Genomic DNA, 18,631 nt, shown 5'->3' on the forward strand with positions numbered 1-18,631 from the left:
CCTAGGGCATTGCCCTGGTTCAATCACCTGCTTATTGAGTTTGTAACATCCTTTTCCTCCTTAACGCATATTTTAGCTCAAGCTGCATGGTCTGTTTTATGCTGTGCACTTCCCATACAGCCTTTACACAGGCAAACACTAACAGGAATTTTGCTGCTCCAAGCGACTCAGTAGAAAAGAGTTTTAAATGTGTTTTCTGTAAGCTCCAATTCCAGATTGACTTTCCTTCAGAGGTCCATTGGTTCTGAGCATCCAGAAAGCCACACCAAAGATGCATTGTGGGTCATTTCAGTCACCACCATCACCCACAAACCTTCCACTTTGACTGCAGGGCTTGCCTCTCCATTTACAGACCACGCAATGAAGTTGGGATGAGGCTGTTCATTAGGAGAGCTTCCCAGACAAAATGCTGTTTGAGCCCAGCCAAGGGTGTGTCAGGGGCAATTCCTCGAGGCAGCCAACCAAATATTAAATGAGCACAGAGCTACTTGTGGCTGGAATTCTGTGTGCAGGAGCAAGGACTGCCTTCATTCCAACAGTGCAGTTCCTTCACCCTTGTCGTGGTTTGGGCCGGCCTGGCCACTGCAACAAACGACAGATGCTCTCCCTCACCTCTCTTTCCAAGGAGAGGAGGGAGAGAGAGAAAGGACTTGTCAGTTTAGATAAGTTAGTCAGTTTTGGGTCACTTCTCATCTCCGCTCCTATCCAAAGGTGTGACCCCTCTACACTTTACCGCTTCCGACCCTCCAACGGGGCATATAACAAAGTGAGCTGCCCTTGGTTGTTATAGCAAAAAGTCTAAGCAAGAGCCTCTCTGCATACCATGCCTTGGCATAAATTATAGATGATCAGGTTTTGTCACTCTGAGAGCCAACAGCTTATGGACAATATGCATTAAATTTCAGAGAGTTCAGTTAGTTCGAGGAGGCTTGGCTGCAAAGTCAAATTACTGAACAGAAAATGGGTTCTGTTTCATTTCAAACCAGCACAGGTGGGCTGTTCTTTTGGGAGGGCATAAGGAGAATAAAAGAGAAGCACTCGGGATTTCAGGGAATGGAAAGAGAAGCAAAGGATGCTGTTGGCCTTCTTTGCCCCCGGCTCCTGTTTTGCCTAATGAAACTGAAGAACCAGCAGAGCCTTTCCCGCAAAACTGCCACCCAGCCACACCGCCCCTGCCTTCTGTCATTGCACGGGGTTAGTGCACTTCAAGGGCAGAACTTCAGAGTTCTCTTTATCGGACATCATGATATTACTTTTGGCCCATCCCTCTGGCCTGTCTATGTCCTTTGGCATACCAGCCCTTCCCGCCAGAGTAGTGTCTTCAAATCCTATGAAAAAGAACACTTGCATCTTCTCCAGGTCCTTATAAACATGATAAACAGGGCAGGTGGCAGGACAGACCCTTGCAGGAGCTTTCAAGCTAGATGCCTCAAGGAAGAGTACCACACATTGACCACACACCTCTGAGCCGAAACAGCGGTCTGGTTAGTTACCCATCTCCTTATGCACCCATGCAAGCCATGACATCCTAATTCGGGCACAAGCATATTGTGGGGGAAGATGTTGAAAACTTTGCTGACTTCCAACTTAAAAGACCAGCACTGCTCTCCCTGCGCTGAGCAATCCTGTTCTTCCATCACAGGAAGCAGAGAACGGTGGGACACAAGCTGCCCTGGGTAAATCCAGGGTTTCAGACACCCACAAATGGGTTCTGAGCGGACACACTCTGGGGCACAACTTCCCCTATTTATCGGTTGGCCATTTTTTTAAAAGAGCATGCAATATTTGGATGCTGCCAGTCATCAGGGAGTTCCCTCCCTCAACCTCCATGGCCTTTCAATGATTACGGAGTGTCATTGGACATGCTGGGACATTGGTTTACCCTGTCATCTCCCTCAGCTGCCACCCCTCCTGTCCCATAGACTGGTAAGGATTGTCTTAGTTAAGGTGACTTGGGAACAATCCACTGCTGGTGGCGTTCCTCCAGATTCCTGCCCCGAGTCACAGAGCCCTGGGAGACCTTGCTGGGGCAGACTGAGGCAAAGAGGATGTAGAGAATCTCCGATATAGCTCCACCCGCTCTCTGAAACTCAGCAGTGGCCACACAGTGGCTTTGTTTCTCCTTGAACTGTTCCTGAAGGAGTAAACACTCATACTGGTGCCCTTGAATTGCCTTTCAGGGTTAGATTGAATTGTGATCTGGACTATAGCAGAGCTTGGAGGAGGCTGTCCTTGAAGACCATCTGGACTGAGCTCTGCCACCATGTCACAGCTCTGTCTGCCACAGGAACGGCTCCAGCTCGTCCTGTCTGTGCCCCTGGCTGAGATCATTGCTGCACGTTTGGGCTGAAGCCCCCCAGCTGTGGCACCAGGCAAGCGGTGACTTGCCATAAGGACTCCTGGTACCAAGAGTCCAAGACCTCGTGTGTGCTACTGATGGGACAAGAAGAGGGGGTACTCATGGCCAGCTCTTCTTCTGCTGGGAGAAATACCACTGCTGGAAGTAAGTGTCTCTGCGCAGCTGAGGGAGGGAACATGAGAGATTGCATCAGCCTTTTTCACAGGCGGTTCCCCTGGAGCCCCAGGGACATCTCTGAGGGAGGCCAGAGGGGACAGAGAGAGTGCCACCGTGGGCTGGTCCTCTGCTGCTGAGCTGGGCCGGGCTGCTGGGCCGGAGGGAGCTCCTGGCAAGAGGGCAGCACTGCAGAGAGACAGCTCTGCCCAGGAGCAGGGCTGGGGGCACTGCCTGCAGGCAGAGAGGGGAGACCTTCGAGGCAGAGAGAGCTTAACGGCAGTCTGGAGTGGGGGGCGCTGAGAGCTCACTGGGGCAGAAATCTTCACCGCCCTCTGCGTGGTAAGTCTCAGGGTGCCGGGCAATGCAGCTCCAGTTCCTGGAGGGTTCTCCTCAAGCTGGTCCATCTGAGAGCTCTGGGCTCTGTCAGGAGGACTCTCTCAGTTTCTGTGCTGTAGAGGAGGAGAATGTGCTCCAGAGCAGGGCTTCCCTGCTGCCCGGTGAGAGGGACAGGGCCTGAGGGCTGCCTTCTGCCGGGGATGGTTGTGGAGGTGTGCATAGGGGTGTGCAGGCAGCGGTGGGCAGGGCTGTCCTTGCCATCAGGGTCCCTGCACCCCATGGCTGTGTGCCGGGGCAGGGACTCTGCCAGGGTCAGCTCTGCACCTGCCCGGGGAGCTCCCACAGAGCTTCTGTGGGGAGAAGCAGTGGGTGGAAAGAGTGATGGCCAGCAAGGCAGATGCCTTCTGTTGCTGAGATGGACCTGTGTGGGTCAGGGCTGCTCCCGGATCCCCATCACCCCCAGGACATTTGCACAGAGTCCTTTTGAAGAAGGACATCGAGGCACCTTTCCCCTGAAGGGGAAGAATTCTGTGCTGTGGGATTTCTCCTCTCAGCTGCTGGGTGAGCAGTGGGGGGTGGGAATGGATTTCTCCTTTGTGGAGAAGGCACAGAGACCCCCGTTCTCGATAGCACTTCCCTGAAGCCCTCCTGAGCCCCCGCACACCCAGAGACGCCCCTGGGCAGCGCTGTGCTGCCAGGAGGGGTCTGCAGGGCAGAGCTGAGCACACAGCGGGTGGGATGGGCTCTGGGGCACTGGCAGGGAGGAGACCCGTTGGCAGAGAAGCAGCTCCAGGCAGGGGCAGCTCCTGGCAGCCCAGACATGGGCAGGGACAGAGAGGGAGCTGCTGCCAGACATGCCCAAGCAGGGGGAATCCCGGCACCTCCTGCCATACCCTCACCTTCAGACAACTTCTCCGCAGCAAGCCTCTGCTCTCCTCTCCCGCCCACCTCACAGCCAGAGGGTCCAGAGCCCGAGATGCCTTCTCGGCAGCTGCACCTCCAGTCAAGGAGACGTGTGATTGTCCTACAAGTGATGCACAACATAAAAGCAAGTGCCCTGCAGTTTCTCTGTCTGGAGACACTGTCACTGAGGAGAAGGCTTCACTGCACGCCTGTCTGACTCCCTCTCCTCGCTTCCTTTTTTCAGAGCACAGACACATTTCTCCTCTTTCCCCATCCTTCTGTTGAACTCTGCATCTCAGGAGTTGGGAGGGGGTGCGGGTCAGCTTCTCTTCTGCCTCTGACTCTGGGAGTCCTGCCCCAGACGTGTCCTCATGGAAAGTAGGTGTCGAAGTAGTATTTTACCTGATAAGGGAGTGTGTCATTGAGTTTGTGGGGTTGGGAATGAGCTGGGTCATTCCTCATTCAGCTGTGGGAGGGGGATTTCTGTGAGGAATGGCATGGGGATTTCCTCAGAGAAGTCTCCGAGTTTGTCACTGCCTTTTCCTCCTTGGACAGGTCCCCCTGCCCAGAAGCAGCAAATGTCCAATGGCAGTTCCATCACACAGTTCCTCCTCATGGAGTTTGCAGAAACACGAGAGCTGCAGCTCTTGACCTTCGGGCTCTTCCTGGGCATCTACCTGGCTGCCCTCCTGGGAAACGGCCTCATCATCACCGCCATCGCCTGCGACCACCACCTCCACACCCCCATGTACTTCTTCCTCTTCAACCTCTCTGTTCTTGACCTGGGATCCATCTCCACCACTCTCCCCAAAGCCATGGCAAACTCCCTCTGGAACACCAGGGCCATCTCCTATGCAGGATGTGCTGTCCAGCTCTTTTTCTTTCTCTTTTTTATTTCAGCTGAGTATTTTCTCCTCACCATCATGGCCTATGACCGCTACGTTGCCATCTGCCATCCCCTGCACTACGGGACCCTCCTGGGCAGCACAGCTTGTGTCCGCATGGCAGCAGCTGCCTGGGGCAGTGGGTTCCTCAATGCTGTGCTGCACACGGCCAATACATTTTCACTGCCCCTCTGCCAGGGCAATGCCCTGCACCAGTTCTTCTGTGAAATCCCCCACATCCTCAAGCTCTCCTGCTCACACTCCTACCTCAGGGAAGTTGGGCTTCTTGTGGTTAGTGCCTGTTTAGTCTTTGGGTGTTTTGTTTTCATTGTGGTGTCCTATGTGCAGATCCTGAGGGTGGTGCTGAGGATCCCCTCACAGCAGGGACGGCACAAAGCCTTTTCCACGTGCCTCCCTCACCTGGCCGTGGTCTCCCTATTTATCATCACTGGAGTGTTTGCCCACCTGAAGCCCCCCTCCATCTCCTCCCCATCTCTGGAACTGGTGGTGTCATTTCTGTACTCGGTGGTGCCTCCAGCAGTGAACCCCCTCATCTACAGTATGAGGAACCAGGAGCTCAAGCATGCCCTATTGAAACTGACCCAATGGACGCTGTTACACCGACAATAACCTGCCACCCCTTCTCTGCACACTGCCCAGGGGTTATCTTAGATCATGAGCCTAATTTTCCTCTTGTCATAACCCTGCTGATTGATATTTTTCTGGGTTTATACTACTTGTTCTAAGGCTTGATCCTACTGTGTCTGACCCTTGCACAACACTGAGTCAGATGTGGCCGGTCTGGTAACAGCTCTTAAATGAAACGGGATGTCTCAGGTAGAATAGCAAGAAAAGGGAAAAGCAGGGAAAAAAAAAAAAAACAAACATGGGCTGAGATAAATATCGTTTAATAGAACAGTAACAGAAAATAAAAGCATTAGCAGTAACAACATCAATAATAATAATAAGTATAAGTATATATAGAATAAAGTGATGCAAAATATATTACTGTCAACACCCAATGATCATTTGCCCCGCCTGTCTGGAGAAGTGATCACCGATTCCTTCCCTCAAGCCAACTCCCATTTATATACTGAGCATGACGTCTATGAGATGGAACATTCCTTTGGCCAGCTTGTCTTGTCTGTGCCCCCCCACCTTCTACGGGACGTTGAAAAAGTCCGTGACTTAATATAAGCATCACTCAGCAACAACTAAAACAATATGAGTTAGCAATGTTATTCTCATAGTCAATCCAAAACAGAGCAGCTACCAGGAAGAATATTAACTCTATCCCAGGCAAAACCAGGACAGCGTCCGCCCCTTATTCTATACCATCTACCTCATGCCCAGGTCTTACACTTTTCCATAAATCACCACCATTTTCCTGTCTTTGATATATGTATATATGCACACAGATATCATTCCCTTAGTCCATGGGCCATCCCACTGAAATGTCCCTTGAGTTCATTTAGTCCATGACTTTGGGCTCCATCTCTTGTAACTGTCTTTCCCGGCAGGAGACGTGGTGTGTGGTGTTGAATTGTTGCGTGCTGCATCTGGAGCTCACAGCTGGTGTAGCCGGCAGGGCCCATGCCCATCATCTGTGGGTTGAAGATGTCGATCTCAAGACAATTCCCGAGTGCCAGTTACTGCAGCCACTTCTGGTTCCATCACTTCTGCACTTTGCTCAGTTTCATCAAAGTTCATTCTTCATTAATTTAGGTCACTTTCACTGCAATGCCATAGATAGAGCATATAGCAACCGTATCAGTGATGACATAGAGTGGTAATTTAGCAATAAATATCATATCATTTGATTCATTGGCCATTCTCACCAAAATCAAATCCCCTTGAGGAACACATCGATCATCCCCATCCTCCCGCATCACCCACCAAGTGCACTCAGGGCCTTACAAAAAAGCTATCCCACAGATAGTTTTGCCTTTGCTTGTGTCAGGAATAATCCAGACTCTCTTCCCGAACATATTCAGATCCTCAAATGTTCCCTAACCAGGTGGCCTTTGCCAAATGTGTATCCCGACTTTTGAAGGTCCCACCACCCATGGCTCTCAGTGTAGTTTATAACAGACCGTTGTATTGTTTCATTTTCCCGGAGGCTCGTGCATGGTAGGGGATGTGATACACCCGCCCAATGCCATGCTCTTTGGCCCAGGTGTCTATGAGGCTGTTTGGAAATGAGTCCCACTGTCTGACTCAATTCTCTCTGGGGTGCCATGTCGCCATCAGACTTGCTTTTCAAGGGCCAGGATAGTTGTTCAGGGCGGTGGCATGGGGCAGAGGGTGTGTTTCCAGCCGTCCGGTGTTTGCTTCCACCGTTGTGAGCACGTGGCGCTTGCCTTGGCGGGTTTGAGGGAGTGTGATAGAACCAATCTGCCAGGCCTCCCCGTATTGATATTTCAGCCAACGTCCTCCATATCAAAGAAGCTTTAACCGCTTGGCTTGCTTAAATGCAGCACACGTTTCACATTCGTGGATAACCTGTGCAATAGTGAACGTGATCAAGTCCACCCCCTGGTCACAAGCCCATCTATATGTCGCATCTCTTCCTTGATGGCTTGAGGCGTCATGGGCCCACCAAGCTATGAATAGTTCACCCTTACGTTGCCAGTCCATGTCCACCTGAGCCACTTCAATCTTAGCAGCCTGATCCACCTGCTGGTTGTTTTGATGTTCCTCAGTGGCCTGACCCTTGGGTACGTGGTCATCTACATGATGTACTTTCACAACCAGATTCTCTATCTGGGCAGCAATGTCTTGCCACAGTTCAGCAGCCCAGATGGGTCTACCTCTGCACTGCCAGTTGCTCTGCTCCCACTGCTGTAACCACCCCCACAGAGCATTTGCCACCACCCATGAATCAATATAGAGGTAAAGCACCAGCTGCACGGGGGCTCACAGCCGGTCCCGGGTCACCCCTGCGCCTGTGATTTCACTTTGGGACACATTCCAGAGCCACCAGACAGGCAGGGGTTGGGAGACGGTGTTGGAGGGAGGGCACAGACAAAGTGCTGTAGCACCTCCAGGAGAAGCACCTTCCACTGCCACAGGCTGTGACGTGGGCGATAGCTTGGCTCCCAGCGACACATCCTCACCCAGGGAGAGGAAGATGAGTGCTGTGCTTTGCACCATCTTCAGTGAGCTTTGCCTGGAGGAGAGACTCTTTGATGGGTGGCATTGAGTTCAGTGCTCACAAGAACATCCTCTGTAGCTGCAGTCAATAGTTCAGGTCAGTGCTTGGAACAAGAGGGGATGGGGACACACAGCATTTCCCAGGCTGTGTCACGCTGCCTTAGTGTCTCTCCAGTGTTTCCCTCGGCACTGAACCTCTTTTCCAGCACTTCCCCACAGTCCTGGTGCCTTCCTGGACACCGGAATTCATCCCCAACCCAAGATCTCACAGCAGCGCTGGAAGCGGTGTCTGACGAACCCCCCGATGCGGTGCAGGGCTGGAGCATGGCCAGCCGGGCTTGTCTGCCGTGGGGCGGGAGGTGTTCCTTCCCCACACAGCGCCATTCTCTGGTGGTCTTGTTGAAGCAAGGAGGGCACTGGCCCTGTGGCTCTCTGTGCACAGCCGGAGGCGGTGACTCCTTGTTAAAACAACCGGCTCGTAACACATGAATTAATAAGCCCCACGGCCTCCCAGCGTGGCTACTGCGTGTGCCCAAATTGGTGCCCCGGAAAGGAGGCACAGGGGATAATAGGGTCCGGGTTTAATGCAGCAAAGCTGCTTTTTCCCCCAGCACTGCTTTGCTTTTTTCAGGGCTTTGTTTTCCACCCACTGGAGCAATGCCGGGAACGATGTCTATAAAATCCCCGGCACTTCACCTGAAATGATGCGGCTCATTACCAAGTACGCCTACACCGGCACAGTACCGGTCAAGGCCATCAACGTTGAACATTTGCTGATAGCGGCCGACCAGTTCAACGTCATGGGCATCGTCAGACTGTGCTGCGAGTTCTTAAAGTCCCAGCTGTGCTTGGAGAACTGCGTCGGCATCTGGAGATTCACCGAGTATTACTACTGCCTTTATTATTGACTTTATTATTGACCTGCGGGAAGCAGCCCACGCGTTCATCTCCCATCACTTGGAAAGGGTGACCAGGGTGTTGAGAGAGTTTCTGGAGCTCTCCATCAATGACCTCCTGTGTGTCCTGCAGAAGGAGGAGCTCCGTGGGAAAGAAGAGGCCGTGTTCAAGGCCGTTCTGCAATGGATGGCTCACGACCCGCAGAACAGGAGGCAGCAGGTTGCAGTCTTGCTGGGCAAGGAAGAGTGGAAGGGGGGACAGAGGGCATTTATTTAAAACAAAAAAAGTCTAGGTTATTCTTACCTTAGAAAAAATAAACTCAGCATTTTTGACAGTAAGGACTTTGCTTGAAACTTTTGAAATCCTACCTTCACAAGGGTATAAATTTGTAGTTCATATTCACTGGACATACACACCACTCACCCAAATCCCATTGATTGTTAGCACGTGCATGGTTTCCGAAGGCACACACACTGACACTATGGAAATGATCAGGTATGTGTTGTCTATGAGTGCCCAGGCCACAGTTGTGTGAGGCATTGCACAAGCATCTGAAATCCTTGCCCAAAAGAGTTTGCAAACCACCTGTTCCTTTCGACTGGGCCTGAAAGGGGGACCATCTTGCATAGGGGAGGATGGCACATCGCTCTCATGTTCTTGAGGCAGTCCTATTCGAGTCATGGTTTCAGTCAGAGTCCTTCCTGAACGATCATTGCCTGGGAGGACAGCACCATAAAGGCAGTCAAGTGCCTTCTGGGCCACCTCTGGGGACAATTCTCGGCCTTCGAGGATAACATCATGAAAACTTTCCAACTGCCCATGCTGTCCCAGGAGAGAGATTGGGACACAAAGTATGGAATTACATGAGTGATTCTCTGTTCACGAGCACGAGTGGTCCCAGTCAAATTGGGACACCCCAAATGCAGTTTCACACATGGTTCTTATACCTTTAGAGCATTCAGGTACAACACAATTTGAGTGATCACTACTTAACACGCACACGCAGGCTGCTGTTTGGCAAAGCAACTCTCATGCTGTGGCATCATCATCCACCTGCTGCTCTCCTAATGGAGACGTCCCTGGAGTCGGTCTTGCTGCAGTTCCTTATCTCTGATGCCAGATCAGGGGAGGGTTTCACAGGGGTGTCAGAGGGGCTGGGAGGATGGTGTCATCCGCTCAGTGCTGGAGCATCCTTTCTTCTTCAGGCTGGGGGCTGTCTTCTCCTCCCGACAATGAGCTGGGTCCTGTAGTCATGCTGACTGAACCATGGCTATGCAGTACGCAATAGAAACGCTGTATATCTTAAGAAAGTTCATACAATTTCATACTCTAAAGAGTAATTGTTACAATAGTTCTGGAATGAGATTTTCCTAACAGTCCCTCCTTTTCCTTTCACCGTCAGGGTCACACTATACTCTTCATTATTTAAGTCGTAAGTCAAGTTCATAAGGTAATACTACACTGTAAACACACCCATCTAATTAGAAAGCAAAACAAGAGAGTGAATACAACAACCCAAATCCTTTCAGTTCACAGTCCTGTTCCTAAGTCTGGGAGCCAAGAGGTTAGCCACCCAAAGAGATTTAGGGGAGATCCCTGCCCTATTTCGTGTAATATTTTTAAATGAGTCTTTCTCTTGTTTCTCTCAGTTTTGTTTTTCTGATCTTGACTGACATAAAAACCCCAGCAGCTCTTATTCAAGAACGCACCTACTCTGCCCTGTACTTCTAAAAGGTGCTCTAGAGCTAAGCCATTCTATATTACCATTTTTGATAATAATTTGATTTCTTTCTCTAAGGCTGTCATACTGCCTGCCCTCATTAATGGCTTTTTCTAATTCTCTTGGCACATTTGCAGTAGCCCTTTCTAGTTTTGCGGTCCTTCGCTGTGGGATAAAATCTGCTATAGACAGGTGGAACTCAGTACCACATTATCAAAGGCATTTATGAAAGGCAGGTCCTGCTTGACTAACCTGATCTCCTTCTACAACGTGGTCACGCACTCAGTGGATGAGGGAAAGACTGTGGATGTTGTCTATCTGGACTTTAGTAAAGCCTTTGACACTGTTTCCCACAGCATTCTCCTGGAGAAACTGGCTGCTCATGGCTCGGATGGGCACACGCTTTACTGGGTAAAAAACTGTCTGGAAGGCCGTGCCCAGAGAGTGGTGGTGAACGGAGTTAATTGCAGTTTGCGGGCGGTCAGGAGTGGTGTCCCCCACGGCTCAGTGCTGGGGCCAGTCCTGTTTAACATCTTTATCAATGATCGGGATGAGGGGATGGAGTGCTCCCTCAGTCAGTTTGCGGATGACACCAAGCTGGGTGGGAGTGTTGATCTGCCTGAGGGTAGGGAGGCTCTGCAGAGGGATTCGGACAGACTGGACCCATGGGCCAAGGCAGACTGTAGGAGTTTCAATGAGGCCAAGTGCTGCGTCTCACACTTTGGCCACAACAACCCCCGCCAATGCTACAGGCTTGGGGAGGAGTGTCTGGAAAGCTGCTCAGCAGAGAGGGACCTCTGTTGTTGGTTGATAGCAGCTGAACATGAGCCAGCAGTGTGCCCAGGTGGCCAAGAAGCCCACCGGCTTCGTGGCCTGTATCAGGACTAGTGTAGCCAGTAGGACCAGGGAGGAGATTTCCCCCCTGTACTGGGCACTGGGGAGGCCGCATTTTGAGCACTGTGTTCAGTTTTGGCCCCCTCACCACAAAAAGGACACCAGAGCGTGTCCAGAGAAGGGCAACGAAATGGGTGAGGGGTCTGGAGCACATGTCTTATGAGGAGCGGCTGAGGGAACTGCGGTGGTTTAGCCTGGAGAAAAGGAGGCTGAGGCGAGACCTTATTGCTCTCTAAACATATCTGAAAGGAGGTGGCAGAGAGGTGGGTGTCGACGTGTTCTGTCAGGTAACGGGTGTTAGAACAAGAGGAAATGGCTTCAAGTTGCGCTAAGGGAAGTTTCAACTGGATATTAGGAATAATTTCTTTACTGAAAGGGTCATCAGGCATTGGAATGCGTTACCCAGGGCAGTGGTGGAGTCCCCATCCCTGGAGGTGTTTAAGGGTTGTGTAGATATAGTGCTGAGGGATATGGTTTAGTGGTGGGCTTGTCTGTGTTAGGGTAATGATTGGACTATGTGATTTTACAGGTCTTCTCCAATATAGGAAATTCTGTGATACTGTGATTCTGTGATGATGGCGCTGGGACAACTTCCCCGGGGTGTCCAGTGGGCACAGGCACAGCCCAGACCCTGCTCTGCTGGTCCCTCATGTCTCTCGCAGGAGCCCAGCTGTGCCAGGACACTGCTATGTGCCCCCACCCTGCACATTCCCACACTTCAGCTCTTCCCTGGGGTTCTCTTCTCTAGGGCACTTGCCAGCCCTGCCAGCACAGACCCTCCCAGAATCTGGCCACCTCCTGCCCTCTCCCAGCACAGACCAGCAGAGCAGCCCCATTGGGACTGGTCCCACAGCAGGACACAGAGGCCAGTGAGAATTTCCACACAGCCAGCATGATGAGGAGATCTCTGCCCCAGGCAGCTTGCAGCCCCAGCTGCCAAACGTCCTCCCAGGATGGCATGAGAGAATTGGCCCAGGGCACCCTCAGGAAGGTCCTTTGGCCCCACGGACAGGGCAGCCTGCCCCGAGCTGTCCCACCAGAGCAAAGGGTTCCTCTTGCCATGGCTGCCCTGCACACACGCGGTGCCCTGCTCTTCTCCCGCCACAGCCCATCTCCCCTCAGAGCCTCTTCCCGAGAGAGCTCATCCGTGCTGGCCTGGCCAGCCACTCCTGCACCCCTCCCCAGGCGTCCCACAGCCCCCGAGCTGGTGGTGCGGCTCTGCAGAGCTGGGGGCTGTGGTGCCCAGGGCCATGCTGGTCAGGCTGGGAGGCAGACCCAGGTCGGGTGGCTCCTGCCCCCTTCACCTCAGCACACAGACGTGGCCCCTGTAGCTCCAGAGAAGTTCTCGGAGAAAGGATGTCAGACAAACAAGTCAGTGCAGGGTCCTTCAGTTTTTCAAAAACGAAGAGAGAACAGTTTCTTATTTACACAAAGTCTGTGGCTCCCACAACACAGATCCTGACATAGCAATAGGATAAAGGATGATTCTTCACTTTTATTGACAGCATTAAGAAAACCCAGAAAAGCTAAAAAACAAAGAAATGAAAGGAAAAAAAGTACTAAAGACAATCTGGGCCTGTAATGAGTTACATCATGTGTGATATGTAGAAGATGGGCAGTTCATTGCTGCTTCTGCCAAGATACCAGTCATCAGTTTCCACAGGGCATCCTTGAGCTCCTGGTTCCTCATGCTGTAGATGAGAGGGTTCACTGCTGGAATCACCACTGAGTACAGAAATGACACCAACAGGTCCAGAGATGGGGAGGAAATGGTGGGGGGGTTCAGGTAGGCAAACATGGCAGTGCTGTTAAACAGGGAGATCACAACCAGGTGAGGGATGCCCGTGGAAAAGGCTTTGTGCCATCCCTGGTCCGAGGGCATCCTCAGCACAGCCCTCAAGATCTGCACATAGGAAAACAGAATGAAAGCAAAAGCCCTGAATGCTAGTAAGACACTAAGCACCAGAAGCCCAACTTCCCTGAGGTAGTCTGAATGTGAGCAGGAGAGCTTGAGGATGTGGGGGATTTCACAGAAGAACTGGTGCAGGGCATTGCTCTGGCAGAGGGGCAGTGAAAATGTATTGGCCGTGTGCAGGAGAGAATTGAGGAACCCACTGCCCCAGACAGCTGCTGCCATGCGGACACAAGCTCTGCTGCCCAGGAGGGTCCCGTAGTGCAGGGGATGGCAGATGGCAACGTAGCGGTCTTAGGCCATGATGGTGAGAAGAGAAAACTCTGCTGAAATGAAAAAGACAAACAGCAAGGCCCGTGTAGCACGTCCTGCATAAGAGATGACCCTGGTGTCCCAGAGGGAATTGGCCATGACTTTGGGGAGAGTGGTGGAGATGGAGCCCAGGTCAAGAACAGAGAGGTTGAAGAGGAAAAAGTACATGGGGGTACCAAGAAGACCGAGTGGATAAGGCCCTCTATAGACAGATTGGAGTAGGCTCACATTCACAAGCCCTGGTCCTCAGAGGGAACTTTAGCCAGCCTGATAGCTGTTGGAAGGAAAGCACAGCAGCGCATAGGCAATCCAGGAGGTTCCTGGAACACCTTAACGATTACATCCTTCTCCAAGTGACAGCAGAGCCAATGAGGAGAGATGCTATGCTGGACTTTGTCCTGACCAAGAAAGAGGGGCCCATGGGGAATGTCATGGTCAAGGGCAGCCTTGGCTGCAGTGACCTTGAGGTGGCAGAGTCTGGGATCTTTAAGGTGGCTAGGAGAGCACACAGTAAGCTCGCTATCCTGGACTTCAGGAGATAGACATTGGCCTCTTCAGGGACCTGCTTGGTGAACTACATTGGGACAAAGCCCTGAAAGGAAGAGGGACCCATGAAAGTTGGCTATTATCCAAGGGCTACCTCAGCCAAGCTCAGGAGCAATACATCCCGGCAAAGAGGAACTCAGGGAAAGACAGCAGGAGGCCTGCGTGGATGACCAAGGAGGTCCTGGTCAATCTCAAAAAGGAAAAGGAAGCCTACAGAAGGGTTGAAGCAAGGACAGGTATCCTGGAAAGAATTGTGCGAGCAGCGAGAGATCAGGTTAGGAAAGCTAAAGACCAGGTAGAAGTGAATCTGGCCAGGCGCATGAGGGCACAGCAGTCCTGGCCTTGGGGTCCCCTCAGGCACCTCATGCGTCTCCCCACTCTCCCCTCCCTGTGCCTGATGAGGCCCTGCTGACTCCCTCGGCACTGCAGCGTCCTTGTGCGTGGACACATTGATTCAGTGCTTTATATTGGTGGACTTCACCTTGGAGGGTGTTTCACCTTCGGAGTCTCCATCCGTTCCAGTCCAAGGGCAAGTGTTGAGTCCCTAATCCCGCCTCTCCTCCCCCCTAAAAAATGCATTTCCAGAATGTCCGGTATATGCCGTCAGTCCTCTCATACATGAAGAAGACTGAGGAGATAATGGGAGCTCATGGACGGTCTCCCCTTCTATTGGGCACCAAGAGCGCTTTTAAATCCAGAATATTTGGTGCAGTGGAACCCAATAGTACCGTGAGCTTGGCTCCAGAAACATTGAAAAAACAAGAACAGACTCCTTAAAATATTGATTCCTTGAACATGTTCTTGGAAGGAACTTTGGAGGAACAGCCCATCCTGCCCTTGGGAGGTGCCCTTTTACTGAAGAGCTGTTATCTGTCAGGCCACACCTGACTCAGTGTTGTGCAAGGGTCAGACACAGTAGGATCAAGCCTTAAGACAAGCAGCGTAAACTCAGAAAATTATCTATAAGCAGGATTATCACGAGAGGAAAAAGCAGAATTGCAGCCTAAGATGAGCCTTTGGCAATGTGCAGAGAAGGGGCAGAAGGTTATTCTCAGCGAAACAGTGTCCATTGGGCCTGTTTGCGTACGGCATCCTTGAGCTCCTGGTTCCTCATGCTGTAGATGAAGGGGTTCATTGCTGGAGGCACCACCGAGTACAGAAATGACACCACCAGGTCCAGAGATGGGGAGGAGATGGAGGGCGGCTTCAGGTGGGCAAACACTCCAGTGCTGATCAAGAGGGAGACCACGGCCAGGTGAGGGACACACGTGGAAAAGGCTTTGTGCCGTCCCTGCTCAGAGGGGATCCTCAGCACTGCCCTCAAGATCTGCACATAGGACACCACAATGAAAACAAAACACCCAAAGGCTAAACAGACACCAACCACAATCAGCCCAACTTCCCTGAGGTAGGAGTGTGAGCAGGAGAGCTTGAGGATGTGGGGGATTTCACAGAAGAACTGGTGCAGGGCATTGCCCTGGCAGAGGGGCAGTGAAAATGTATTGGCCGTGTGCAGGAGAGAATTGAGAAACCCACTGGCCCAGGCAGCTGCTGCCATGCGGACACAAGCTCTGCTGCCCAGGAGGGTCCCGTAGTGTAGGGGATGGCAGATGGCAACGTAGCGGTCATAGGCCATGACGGTGAGGAGAGAACACTCTGTTGACATAAAAAAGAAAAAGAAAAAGAGCTGGACAGCACAGCCAAAGTAAGAGATATCCTGGGTGTCCCAGAGGGAATTGGCCATGGCTTTGGGGAGAGTGGTGGAGATGCAGCCCAGGTCTATGAGGGAGAGGTTGAGGAGGAAGAAGTACATGGGGGTGCGGAGGTGGTTGTTACAGGTGATGGCAGTGATGATGAGGCTGTTTCCCAGGAGGGCAGCCAGGTAGATGCCCAGGAAGAGCCAGAAGGTCAAGAGCTGCAGCTCCCGTATGTCTGCCAATGCCAGGAGGAGGAAGTGGGTGATGGAGCTGCCGTTGGACATTTGCTGTGTCTGGGCAGGGGGACCTGTCCAAGGAGGAAAAGGTAGTGACAAACTGGGACAGACTTCTCTGAGGAAATCCCAATGCCATTCCTCACAGAAATCCCCCTCCCACAGGTGAATGAGGAATGACCCAGCTCATTCCCAACCCCACAAACTCAATGACACACTCCCTTATCAAGTAAAATACTACTTCGACACCTACTTTCCATGAGGACACCTCTGGGGCAGGACTCCCAGAGTCAGAGGCAGAAGAGAAGCTGACCCGCACCCCCTCCCAAACTCCTGAGATGCAGAGTTCAACAGAGGGGTGGGGAAACGAGGAGAAATGCCTCTGTGCTCTGAAAAAAGGAAGTGAGGAGAGGGAGTCAGACAGGCGTGCAGTGAAGCCTTCTCCTCAGTGACAGTGTCTCAAGACAGAGACACTGCAGGGTACTTGCTTTTATGTTGTGCATCACTTGTAGGACACAAACACTTCTCCTGGACTGAAGGTGCAGCTGCTGAGAAGGCATCTCGAGCTCTGGACCCTGTGGCTGTGGGGTTGGCGGGAGAGGAGAGCAGAGGCTTGCTGCGGAGAGGTTGTCTGAAGGTCAGGGGATGGCGGGAGGTGCCGGGATCCCCCCTGCCTGGGCACTTCTGGCAGCAGCTCCCTCTCTGTCCCTGCCTGTGTCTGGGCTGCCAGGAGCTGCCCCTGCCTGGAGCTGCTTCTCTGCCCCCGGGTCTCCTCCCTGCCAGTGCCCCAGAGCCCATCCCACCCGCTGTGTGCTCAGCTCTGCCCTGCAGACCCCTCCTGGCAGCACAGCGCTGCCCGGGGGCATCTCTGGGTGTGCTGGGGCTCAGGAGGGCTTCAGGGAAGTGCTATCGAGAACGGGGGTCTTTGTGCCTTCTCCACAAAGGAGAAATCCACTCCCACCTCCCACTGCCCACCCAGCAGCAAAGAGGAGAAATCCCACAGCACAGACTTGTTCTCTTTCAGGGGAAAGGTGCCTCGATATCCTTCTTCAAAAGGGCCCTCTGCAAATGTCCTGGGGGTGATGTGGATCTGGAGCAGCCCTGACCCACACAGGTCCATCTCAGCAACAGAAGGCATCTGCCTTGCTGGCAGTCACTCCTTCCACCCACTGATTCTCCCCACAGAAGCTCCGTGGGAGCTCCCCGGGCAGGTGGAGAGCTGACCCTGGCAGAGTCCCTGCCCCAGCACACAGCCCCCAGGGTGCAGGGACCCTGCTGGCAAGGACAGCCCTGGCCACCCCTGCCTGCACACCCCTACGCACACCTCCACAACCAACCCCAGCAGAAGGCAGCCCTCGGGCCCTGTCCCTCTCACCGGGCAGCAGGGAAGCCCTGCTCTGGAGCACATCCTCCTCCTCTACAGCACTGAAACTGAGAGAGTCCTCCTGACAGAGCCCAGCAGCTCTCAGATGGACCAGCTTGAGGAGATCCCTCCAGGAACTGGAGCTGCATTGCCCGGCACCCCGACACTTACCACGCAGAGGGCGGTGAAGATTTCTGCCCCAGCGAGCTCTCAGCACCCCCTACTCCAGACTGCCTTTAAGCTCTCCCTGCCTCGTAGGTCTCCCCTCTCTGCCTGCAGGCAGTGCCCCCAGCCCTGCTCCTGGGCAGAGCTGTCTCTCTGCAGCGCTGCCCACTTGCCAGGAGCTCCCTCCGGCCCAGCAGCCCGGCCCAGCTCAGCAGCAGAGGACCAGCCCACGGTGGCACTCTCTCTGTCCCCTCTGGGCTCCTCCTTGGAGGTGTCCCTGGGGCTCCAGGGGAACCGCCTGTGGAAAATGCTGATGCAATCTCTCATGTTCCCTCCCTCCGCTGCGCAGAGACACTTACTTGCAGCAGTGTTATTTCTCCCAGCAGAAGAAGAGCTGGCCATGAGTACCCCGTCTTCTTGTCCCACCAGTAGCACACACGGGTTCTTGGACTCTTGGTACCAGGAGTCCTTATGGCAAGTCACCGCTTGCCTGGTGCCACAGCTGGGGGGCTTCAGCCCAAATGTGCAGCAATGATCTCAGCCAGGGGCACAGAAAGGACAAGCTGGAGCCGTTCCTGTGGCAGGCAGAGCTGTGACATGGTGGCAGAGCTCAGTCCAGCTGGTCTTCAAGGACAGTCTCCTCCAAGCTGTGCTATAGTCCACATCACAATTCAGTCTAAGCCTGAAAGGCAATTCAAGGGCACTAGAATGAGTCTTTACTCCTACAGGAACAGTTTGAAGAGAAACAAAGCCACTGTGTGGCCACTGCTGAGTTTCAGAGAGCGGGTGGAGCTATATCGGAAATTCTCTACATCCTCTTTGCCTCAGTCTGCCCCAGCAAGGTCTCCCAGGGCTCTGAGACTCGGGGTAGGAATCTGGTGGAAGACCATCAGCAGTGGATTGTTCCCAAGTCACCTTAACTAAGACAATCCTTACCAGTCTATGGGACAGGAGGGGTGGCAGCTGAGGGAGATGACAGGGTAAGCCAATGTCCCAGCATGTCCAATGACACTCCGTAATCATTGAAAGGCCATGGATGTTGTGGGAGGGAACTCCCTGATGACTGGCAGCATCCAAATATTGCATGCTCTTTTAAAAATT

At 52.8% G+C, this 18,631-nt stretch overlaps 2 protein-coding genes across 2 annotated transcripts in view; both read left to right on the top strand.

Annotated features, from left to right (window-relative positions):
- Positions 1-18,631, top strand: part of LOC309685864 (olfactory receptor 14A16-like) — a gene marked incomplete at both ends in the record, with an annotated part of 42,550 nt that overhangs the window by 9,703 nt on the left and 14,216 nt on the right. The gene's annotated exons all lie outside the window — the stretch shown is intronic.
- Positions 4,333-5,268, top strand: LOC309685842 (olfactory receptor 14I1-like; the record flags this gene model as incomplete). Its single annotated transcript, XM_082501546.1, has 1 exon — positions 4,333-5,268. One exon carries the CDS (start codon positions 4,333-4,335, stop codon positions 5,266-5,268), a length of 936 nt encoding a protein of 311 aa, XP_082357672.1.

The sequence above is a fragment of the Vanellus vanellus genome (genome assembly GCF_965231255.1).
Source record: "Vanellus vanellus genome assembly, contig: HAP1_SCAFFOLD_89, whole genome shotgun sequence".
Lineage (NCBI taxonomy): Eukaryota > Metazoa > Chordata > Aves > Charadriiformes > Charadriidae > Vanellus > Vanellus vanellus.